Source organism: Microtus ochrogaster, unplaced genomic scaffold (genome assembly GCF_000317375.1).
Source record: "Microtus ochrogaster isolate Prairie Vole_2 unplaced genomic scaffold, MicOch1.0 UNK26, whole genome shotgun sequence".
NCBI classification, from domain to species: domain Eukaryota; kingdom Metazoa; phylum Chordata; class Mammalia; order Rodentia; family Cricetidae; genus Microtus; species Microtus ochrogaster.
In genome coordinates, this window is record NW_004949124.1 from 2230920 (window position 1) to 2241954 (window position 11035).

Here is an 11035-nt window from a genome sequence, read left to right on the forward strand (position 1 = left end):
GAAGAGTGCCTGGCACAAGGTCACTGCTCAATAAACATTCATTAAAGGGGCAAATTCCCTCATAGTCTCTGGTGCACACAAGAACACACGGAGATGCTAATTCAGTACACCAGGTTGAATGTAACCAGGAAGTAGGAATGTTGAAGTTTAGTTGAGGCTTACCTGCCCAGGGGCTGTATGCCCAGGGACAGCAGAGATCTGAGTCTCAGGTCTTATGAAAGTGAAGGCATCAAAATCTTCTGGCACTAATCGTTTTTCTTTTTCTCACCAGGAAGAACGGACTTCAGACATCTCTCTAGAGATAGTCATGGCACATAACCCAGAGCCTCTAACAGAGACATCGGTGGTCAAGTTCAAGAATCAGGACTTCAGGTCCTTACGGGATCGATGCCTGAGCAGGGGTCAGCTGTTTATAGATGATACATTCCCTGCGGAGGCATCTTCCATAGGCCAGAAGCTGCTCAAGGGGAAACACCTTTCAAAACTGGAGTGGAAGCGGCCACAGGTGAGTGAGCCCCACCTGGGAATCAAGCTCTGCGCTTTGGGAGCTGTGGGCCATTGCGTCTCCTAGAGAAGAGAGGGCCGTCCAGCCGCAACCAAACAGAAAGAAAGTCAGACTATCTGGTTTCTCTGCTGTGGTCTTACGTTCAGCCCAAGAAATGGGAAGGCTCTGTGCTCAGAGCCGGAGCCTGGATCACTGCTTCTAACTCAGTTCTAATAATGATCTCATCAGCAGATTAAAACATCTCGGTCCTGTGACTAGAAAAATGGCATGTCATGGATCGGGAGGCTGTGCTAGTTGGTCCCTGGGGTCTCTCCACCTCTTTAATTGAGCCCATCTATCAGTCTGTCACCTTTTATTCTCTTCAAGTGTCAGTGTCTTTATGTTCCTTTCTTCTTCCCTACTAGAATTTACTCAAAAGGAATATATCATGTCAGTCATTTGTACTATAAAATGAATTTAAATAATTGCTTTGCCTCTCTCTCATAATCACATTCTCAGTCTTGAGAAAGGACTGCAGATATCCCTCGTGACATCAGAGCAGGAGTACAGGGCAGCGTTCCCATCGCTCTGACTCCCCCACCTCAGCGATGGCCACTAACTCTACCTCGCAGTAGGGTGAGCCCTGCTGGTTTCGAGAACTATCTCAACCTTAGAGCATGAGGCTCTGTGGGAAACATCTCAGTGGGCTGAAGTCTCTCATGATCTCATCAGGACTCGTATGAGTGCAAAGGAGCTAAACAGGAAATGCTTTGGGATGCCTGATGCACCTTCCTCACACCACCAAACCCGCCAGTGTAGTCTGAAACAAGAAAATAGTACAAAGTCTGTCAGTGGATTGTGAGAACAGTTTTCAAGCAAAGCTTATATGCCAAGTGCTGTACCTGGCACACTGGGTAACACCAAATCAGGTTGTGCAGAACCCTGTTTTCTGGTGATGCTGGGAGGAGGTTGAGAGATGCCACAGTGTCTACCTTATCTGAGACTATGTAATTCAGTTCTGCACATGGGAAAGAACTCTAAATACCAAGCTCAGAAGAGAAAACTTCTTGCCTGGGCCTGAACAGTTCTATCTCTGGGGAAGGAAAGGGCCATGAGGACCAGGTGGAGTTTCAATGCTAGTTCAGGAAAGCTGGGTGCTCTGATGTATGTAGTCTTGTGTGGTTGATCCAATCAGCTCTCGGCAGCAGGGCCTTAGTTCTAGCTCTCTCCTTTCCTCTTTACCGCCTAAGGAGATAGACAACTCTAAAGAAATTCTGAGGAGCCATTTTTCATCCTCTGTTGTTCTTAAAAGATGAGATTCATTTAGAAAAGTAATTTTGCTTCCCTCCCAAGGTGCTGAGCAGTCTGTGTGAGACCTTATAGTATTGAGAATTTAATAATATTCCTATTTAGAAAGGGTGAAGGGAACCTAATTATCTAATCCCACCAACATCGCAGCTTGTGATGTCTTTGCGGAGCAAGGAGAAACTGAGGCAAGTAGAATGACCCATACAGAATTAAACCAGAAATCCAAAGTTAAGGAAGCTAGAAGCCGGATCCATTTTTCCCATCATGCTTCACACCTAGGGACTCACCCATATTCTATTAACAGCAATTGTTCATTTCATCGTTTCATATACTTTCAAGTATTGCATTTCTTAAAGGACTCCTTTCCAAATTCAGCAATACTTTTATTTATAGAATATCTTCTAAAGCTTCCCATGTAGCTTATCTTCCTTGTAGCCTTTATATATTTGTTTAATGTTACAAGAAAGAAAACAGGTTTAGCCCGATGATACGCTTGACTGAGATGACATGGTCAGGGAGAGAAGGGCCCAGGAGTTATATCAAGATTCCCAAGGCCACATGCTATGCTTTTACCCACATGAACTTGCACGGCTAGTGAGGGGCTGTTAGGATTTGGGGAGAATAATAAATGAATTAGTGGCTGGTGGGTGACTGTCTTCAAATCACTTCCCCAGGTTTCAAGCTCTTACGTAAAAAGAGAAACCCTTTTGTTGACCAGTTTCTCACACAGGCTAGCAAAGAGAAAACCACTTATTACTGTGACATCTCTGCCTAACTGCAGCTTGATATGCAGAGTCTTGACAGAAGACAACCAGTCTGGCCCGGGCCCCATAATGAAGCCAAGGTGGACATAGTGTTATGCTTTTCAGCTCTTTGGATAATTTTGAAACTATTGTGAGGAATGACCATTGATCCCATTCTGCAGATAAGATCAGAAACAGAGTAGAACAATCAGTCTGAGGTCACACAACTAGACAGCTCAAGACCTAAATGCCTCACTTCACAATATACTGTCCCCTATAAGGTGTCATCATGAACTCACATTACGTATTATATTCTTGACTGTTGGTCATCCCAGAGATTTTATGCACCATTAGACTCTCCAACCTCATATGGTCAACCAGGAATCAACCCTTCCGTAAAGTCAATTCCTGTTCTTAGACAATCTCTTTATTCCATTTCATAGATGAAAAATAATAGGGATGAAATCTGGACCTGTAGCATACTGCATAGAATTATTTTTAAGGAGGAACAGGTTGCGAAGCTTAGTATTTGGCACATTGTAAGTACTTACTAAGCGCTGCCTATTATTTTTCGAGTCCCTCAATGCTCTTAGACTTTCAAAGTCCAAGAATTTCAGTTTCAACCCTCAGACAAAATCAGCAAATGCTTCCAAGGAGGAATGTAGGTCAGAGAAAACTATGAGGGGCTAAGGGGCTGCTGGGAATGATGTGCAAGGGGTAAGTGACTGCTGGGAAGGGATGTGCAAGGGGTAAGTGACTGCTGGGAAGGGATGTGCAAGGGGTAAGGGGCTGCTGGGAATGATGTGCAAGGGGCTAAGGGGCTGCTGGGAAGGGATGTGCAAGGGGCTAAGGGGCTGCTAGGAAGGGATGTGCAAGGGGCTAAGGGGATGCTGGGAAGGGATGTACACATCTTCTCATGGTCTGTACCCCATCTCTGCTTCCACAGTCAAGCCTCCCCCACCTACAACCTGCTTGATGCTTCTCCATGGGACTTTTTGGCTCACCTGCCGCTCCAAGGCTCCACAGCCATCTCCATATTCTAGCCTGTTCTAGACAATGGAGAAATTCCATATTCTGGGCAACTGCTAATCCACCATGGATATTATTCTTCCTGGAGTACCCATCCCAGCTCAGCAGATTCACCAATAACCTACAAGTCAGGGGCCTGAGACCCAGGCTCAGTTCTCTGGGCCTAGCACAGAAAAGTTGTTTCATGTCCCATGACTCTTCTTCTCTCTCCCTCCTTCCCTTCACCTGCTGCCTTAGTTATTTTTCTTGTTGATGGTCCAAAATACCTGGCACGAGCAGCTTAAGGAAGAAAGAGCTTCTTCAGACTGGCAGTTTAAGGGTAGTGTGCATCATGGTTAGGAAGGCGTGGCAGCAGGAGCAGAAGGTGACTGATTGCGCTGTGTCCAGTCAGGAAGCAGAGATAGTGTTCATGCTCAGACCCCTTTCCTCTTGATATTGAGTCCAGAACCCTTGCCCATGTAATGGCTCCAACCACATTGTTAATTCCCACTAGAATTAACATGAGCTAGAAAATTCCTCACAGGTATGCCCACAGGTTTGTTTCCCAGGTGGCCCCAAATCCCACCAGATTGAGAGTCAGGATTAGCTGTCACCCTTGCATGTCCTCTTCTCTCTTCTCCTTCCTTCTAACAATGGATCCAGTGTGGTTTTTCCTGCCGGAATGTTGTTGAAGGGAGATGCTTCTCACAGCCTGACTCTTTCTGCTTCTCTTTAAGCAATGTCCAAGCCCGCTCCTCACTTCGACTTGGGCTCTGCAGTAGCCTGTGACCTTGTAGGGAATGTTCTCGAGGATTCATCATTCTTGATGCTTCCTGTAACCTCTGCTCTCAGTAAGAGCTAATACCAAGAGTTAAACATGGGGGTACGTGTGTGTAATGTATTCTCTAATTAAACTTGGTACTTAGATGGCCCCCTTTTAGGAGAACTTTTATCCTGTGGATAATAGTAATAAATCCCACTTACTGAGTATGTACATAGTTGAGGTGTTATACTAAGTGCTTACATGCAATTTGTCACTTAATTGCCCTCGCCATCCTGTAAGGTGGATGCTATCATTATGCTCACTAAATAGAACAGCAGTGTCCTGCAGCCCTTCCAGCAATGACAGGGTGTGTTCACTCTGCTCCATTTGCTGCCATGGCCACCAGTCAAATGTGTCTGCTGACTATTTGAAACGTGATCATTGTGTCAGGGAGATGGGACTTTTAATGTTAAGTCTAAATCAGTGGTTCTCGACCTTCCTAAGGCTGCCAGCCTTTAAGGCAGTTCCTCGTGTTGTGCTGACCTCCAACCGTAAGGTGATTTCATTGCCACTTCATAATCTGTGATTTTGCTACTGTTATGAATCATAATGTAAATATCTGATATGCAAGGTATCTGATATGCAACCCCAAAGAGGTTTAGACCCACAGGTTGATAACCTCTGGGTCTAAATCAACAGGTATAATTGCGGCTGCCGTAAGGGACAGCAGAGAGCTGAGGGCGGTGGATCCTCACATCATCACCAAAGTGGAGAGACAAAGGAGCTGGAGCGTCATCTTTGACCCCATTCAGGGAAAAAAAAATCTACTTCCCAAAGCATGGGACAGGATGTCTAAAGCATGTTCTCTAATAGGTACTTGAGCCCAGTTCGCAGCTTTATTGTGGACCCGTCTGTGGTCACTCCACAGCAATGAGTTTGCCTACCCAGGAAATATCTCCGCGTGGTCAGAATAGTTTCTGATGGGAACATTCACTCACCAGAAGCGACTCACCGTAATGTCTTGTTTGTAAAAAAAGAAGAGGGGAAAGATAGAGATCTGAACGTGGGTAGATTGTAAAGATGTTCTCTCACGTAGCTCTTCCCAGAAGGAACTGAAAGTAGTTGTGCCAACAGCCAGTTGCCATTGAGCGGGAAAATCTTTGACGACAACACATCAGAATTTTCTCAGAAAAACAGGGGAGGAATTCTGCTGCCACCTCCCCGAGCCAAAGCCTTGTCACCATCTGGAAGGGCCGAGCGACAAAGTGACGAGTCTAATTGTTACCAACTGAACATGAAACGTTCCCACAGAATTGAGTGCTGACGCTTAGTCTCCAGTTGGTGGCTCTAGAAACATTAGGAGGCAGGGCTTAGTAGGAGGAAGTAGGCCGTTGACAGGCAAGCCTTTGAAACTTATACCTGGTCTCCAGTCCTTTGGCTGTTGTCTACTTCCTGTCTGCTATGCTGTGAACAGCCTCCTCCAACACAGCATCTTACCACACAATGTTACAACTAAGGGCGCCAATGAGCCAACCCTCACCCCAGACGGTTCTGAAATAAACCCTTCCCCTTCTACATGTTCCCCAGGTGTTTTAGTCACGCTGTGCAAAGGTAACTAGTAGACGTGTTTTCTTACCCGAGACCAGCACTTTGTGTGGGAAATTCATAAGCAGTCGTCAGAGAAAACACAGTGATGCAAACGTCCACAGACAGGGTGACATTTCCAGAAGTGATCAAGAGGAGTGGCTTCTGTGTTGCCCCTGCAGGTGATGTTTGCCAAGATTTGAATTCCATGGGTTTCTGATATTCCTAATAAAAGAGTAAGCCAGACTCGGCCTGGAGAAAAGGACCCTGTAGCCTAGACTTAAGTGACTATAATTACTTAATTTGGCAGTTACTTAGTTTGAGGAATAGTGATGGCTTGTGTATTATTCAGATTTTCCAAATACCTGACAAAATCTAGAATATATGTATGTATGTATAGTCATATCTACATAGCACTGATGTATAATTACATATTATCAATGGATTTCTCAACATCCATATTGATAACAGGTGCTCATATATCAATCCAATATACCTATCTATGACCCACTGATGTATGTATTAAAAGAAATTTGTTCCAAGATTTTGGGTTCTTGTAGTTGTAAGTAACATCATGACTTGCAGTCTGCCACCCAGAGACATAAGAAAGTCTTAAGTCCGTGGCCTGAGAGCCAAGGAAACCACAGGTTCCTAGTCTGAGACCAGGAGACCATTTTATCAGATCAAGCTGAGGGCAGGCGAGTTCTTTTTCCCCTTTGTTATAGTCAGGTACCTGATGAGCTAGATAGGATCAGACGTTCCCACCCACACTGGGGAGGGCAGGCTGCTTTACTGAGTCCACAGTTTCAGATACCAATCCACCCACCCCTTCCCTGGCAGACACGCCCAGATAAAATATTTACCAAATAAATGATCCAGTTAAACTGACGTCTCAATTTAACTACCCCAGCTTCCTTGGGCATACCTAACATTTCAGAGCCCTCAGAGCTCTGTCTGTCTCACAGAGTCAAATGCTTCAAGCTGGGAGAGACACTCACTACTGGGGAGTTGAGAGGAGAAGAGAGACCCTTGGAGGCAATCTGACCTGGGACATACCACTAAACCTCTCAAAGCCTGGTTCCTTGCCCCAATGGGTCTCAGAGTCACCTCTGGATTGTTGTCATTCTTAAATGCTACCTCTGGCTGACCTCCTGAGTCACAGGTGTGCGAGGTGGGGCTACAGCCTTTGCATCTACAAGGCTGCCAGCTGATTCTGAGTCACCCTCTGCTGGGAGTTCTTTTCTAGGATCTTATTGTGATAACATCCCCACTGCCCGGGTTCGCCAAATCCACCTGCTAATCTGGGACTTTCCAAGGCCTAGAGCCTGCTCCTCCTCAGCCACAGTGACACACATTCTGTGTGGGCTTTTTCTCCAGGAAGCCAGAAGAACCACCCGAAAGGCTTCTGAGTGCCACCACACTATTCTGTTTTGCTTATAACTTCCATTATTTTGATAAAAGTTTGTGTGTTCATCAAATGCCTTCATAGCATTTAGCAAAAGAGTATAAATTTTCCTCCTCTGGGCCCATGTAAGTGCTTTTTTTTTTTCGGCTATTAGGGATCCTGAAATGAAAATATTCTTACATTTTTCCTGTAGAACTTCCTTCTCGGTGATAGTAAGTTGGTCTACGTCAGTCTGGTTTGTGATGTCAACATGTGTGTACTTGTATGCATGTGTGCATATGTGTATGCATTTGTGTATGTGTGTTTACTCTCTGGTTATACATAGAACTCACTGGCTTCTTAATTGGCAGTCAGGCTCTTTTTTTTAAAAAACACTGAAACTGTAAATGAAAGAAGGCCTTGTAAATGAAACAAGACTTGTTTACCCCCTGAAAGTTTGAGACAATTCACAGGAAAATTACATACATAGGTATACTAGGGTAATAATAGTCTTTGAAATCTTAAAGAACAACGGCCAAGATTATTGATTTGGGGTGTTACTAATTTAAGTCATTTTATCATTATTAGTATTTTAACTGATCAGCATAAAATTTTGAGCTATGCATTTTTACCTCTAAAACCTATTTTTATTTCTAATTGTATTTGGGTTTCTCTACCATGTTTATCAAAGGTTGGTTCTATGTAAAGCCGCTATCTGGGGCAGAACAATTTATTTACCTTATTATTCTTGCTGTGTTTCTGGCTTATTTTATAACTTGCAGGTTGTTTTCTTTATCTCTTCCTTCCTCCCATTTTTTTGTCCCTTCCTTTCTATTATCTATGAATTGACTGCTTAATTTATGTTTGATTCTGTCTTGTTTAATAATGAATGCATCCGAGGCTACGGGTTTGTCTATGAGCATAGCCATTTTAATTTTGCAGCTGTCACACCAGAGAAAGGAATCAATAATTATCGAACACACACCCTGTCAGAGGCTGTATTAAAGTGTTCCACATCCTTCCTCATTTGCAAATGGAAGGACTCATCCTGCTTTGTGAGTCTGTGTTGAGCCTGCAGGGAATAGCCTAGAAGGGCAGCATCTACGGCTCGGTGGGAGGTTTGTAAGTGGCGGCCATCACTGGACTTCAGGGTTTGATTCTCTTAGCTGTCCCTACACTTTTGTCCCCATGTGACACATGAGGACACTGAGCTACAGTAAAGAAAAAGAAAGTGTTCAAGGTCTCCAGGTCTCCTGGGGAGACACATCAGGGCAGGATTCCATCTGCAGGCTGTCTTCAGGGACCCTCCCGACACAACACCCTCCTGCGCAAGTCAACAGGAGCAAAGCCAACAGGGCAACTGCCAAGGAGCTCAACAGTGGATGACGTTAACTGCAGGATTGGCCATGTTCCTGGTCCAATCCTCCATGGTCTCCACCTTCTCCTGTTTTATGTGCATGCATGTGTGCATGTATGTGTATGAGTCACAGATATAAATGTGCATACAGAAGCCAAAGGGCAGTTTCAGCTGTCAACTTTCTTAAGGTATCATTCACCTTGATTTTCCAAATGAGGTCTCTCACTTTTCCCGGCAATTTGCAAAGCAGGCTAGGTTAGTTGGTGGGCAAGCCCCAGGTATCTGCCTGTCTCTGCCTCCCTAGTGCTGGGATTATAAGTGTACTTACACCACTCCTGACATTATATATACACTTTTATTTATTTTTTATATTTTTTTTGGTTTTTGAAAGTATTTCATCATTCCCTCCTTCCCTTTGCCCCCTCTAACCTTTCCTATGTACCTCCTCCCCTTGCTCCCTCTCAAAACTCATGACCTCTTTCTTTCATTGTTGTTGCATACATTCACATGCACACACACTCTTAAAATATAAACACAACCTACTCAGTCCATATAATGTTACTTACATGCATGTGATTTCAGTGCTGATCATTCAGTGCTGAATAACCAATTTGGGTGCTGTTCCCTGAGGAAGACTATTTCCCCTGTTCTTAATATCCCTCGGCTGCCTGAAGTTTTCTGTCTAGCGTGGAGACCTCTCGGTGTCCCTTCCATGTTAGCATGCCTATTGGTACCTTATGTTTAGGGAGCCATGTTGAAAAGACTTCACAGATGTAGCTTCTCTGGCATTCTAGGAGACACAATCTCACAGCAAACTTCCAGTTCCTCTGGCTCTTGCAATCTTCCCACCCCCTCTTCCTCGATGATCCCTGAGCCGTAGGTGCAGGAATTGTGTTGTAGATGTATCCATTGAGACTGGGCACCACGGGATCTCTTGTTTTCTGCATTTTGACCAGTTGTGGTTTTCTGTAACGGTCTCCATTTGTTGCAAAGAAAAGTTTCTTTGATTAGGGGTGAGAACTATACTTATCCATGAGTAGAAAGATATTTAGACTGTAGTTAGGGATTATGCTGGTTTACTAAAGTGGTGTTTGTAGATTCTCCTCCGCGATCCATGATGCCACTAGCCCGGCTTAGATGACTGAGTTTCAGGTACCAAGCATGGTTTCCCTCTCGTTGAGCAGGCCTTTAATATGGGGTCTGGGGACCAAACTAAGGCCATCATGCTTGTTTGAAAGGTAAGGACTTTACCACTGAACTATCTTCCCCAGTTCCTTTGAGTAGAGCATCAGAACTGAATGTCTTCATTCAGAGACCAGACCTCCCTTGAGACTTCTAGTTCCTTTTCCCAGTAGAAAGAGGGACAAACCATGGACAATGAAGTGTGCCCACATTGTTTTATTTTTTTTTCCCCACATTGTTTTAAAACCAGCTGCACAGCCAGTGCCCAGGACCATGGCCCCTCAGAGCAGTTTTTCCTACTTACGTGAACTGGAAAGATTTCCAATTGCACCCTGGCTATGGTTCTAACAGAGAGTCCCACTGGAGAGCCAAACTATGCCTCTCCTGCATCTGATGGGGTCAATTCACAGCCAAGAAGGCGGGTGAAGGCTGCAAGGAAGACAGCTGTGCTTTAGATCATACACCTTTACTTGTCCCCAGTTCATGTTCTCGCCTGGAAACTCAGGCAGCACATGAAAGGCTGGCAGGGTTGTCTGCGGTGTAAATCTCTGTCCTTTTGTGGCTGCTAGGGCTGTTTCTCTCTGGGAAACAACAGTGGAGCAGTTAGCAGATTATGCAAATATAAACAACAAAGGAGCCACACAGAGGTTACAGGGGGAAAAAACCATGGCCTCCATAAAGGAAACAATTGTAGGGGGCCGTCCCAAAAGTGTCCGGAGACCCCCTTAGGGGTTCTGATAACATTCACATCTTCCGAGAGTCCTCCAACGTCACCCTGATGTCGTCACGTCTTGGCATGGCTGCATTTCTCTTCTGTGGCAGCTTAAGTGTGTGTGGGCTAGATGCTGGGGTAGATAGAGGTTTCCAGACTTGGTCTGTGAGTAGGTGAGGGCTGGGCAATGAGCTGAGTAATCCGAAGCTTGTGTCCTGTGTAGCAGGCGAATGAACTAGAATCCAGAGCTGGGAGTAGCTGAGCTGAATTCTGAGGGATGATGTTGTACTGGCTGGTTTTGTGTCAACTTGACGCAAGCTGGAGTCATCAGAGCAGAAGGAGCCTCAGTTGAGGAAATGCCTCCATGAGCTCCAACTACAGGCATTTTCTTTCTGTTTTTTTTTTATTTATTTTTTATTGAAAAAAAATTTCCGCCTTCTCCCAGCCTCCCATTTCCCTCCCTCTCCTCCCACTCCTTTCTCCCTCCCCCCACTCCTCTCCCCCTCCCTC

At 44.9% G+C, this 11035-nt stretch overlaps 1 protein-coding gene across 1 annotated transcript in view; it reads left to right on the plus strand.

Annotated features, from left to right (window-relative positions):
- The first annotated feature begins 307 nt into the window (after positions 1-307).
- The window catches only part of Capn13 (calpain 13), a 61490-nt gene continuing 50762 nt past the window's right edge, over positions 308-11035 (plus strand). Inside the window, exon 1 of the mRNA XM_005367973.1 lies at positions 308-505. Within this exon, the coding sequence (XP_005368030.1) occupies positions 308-505 (198 nt within the window). The remainder of the gene's footprint in view (positions 506-11035) is intronic.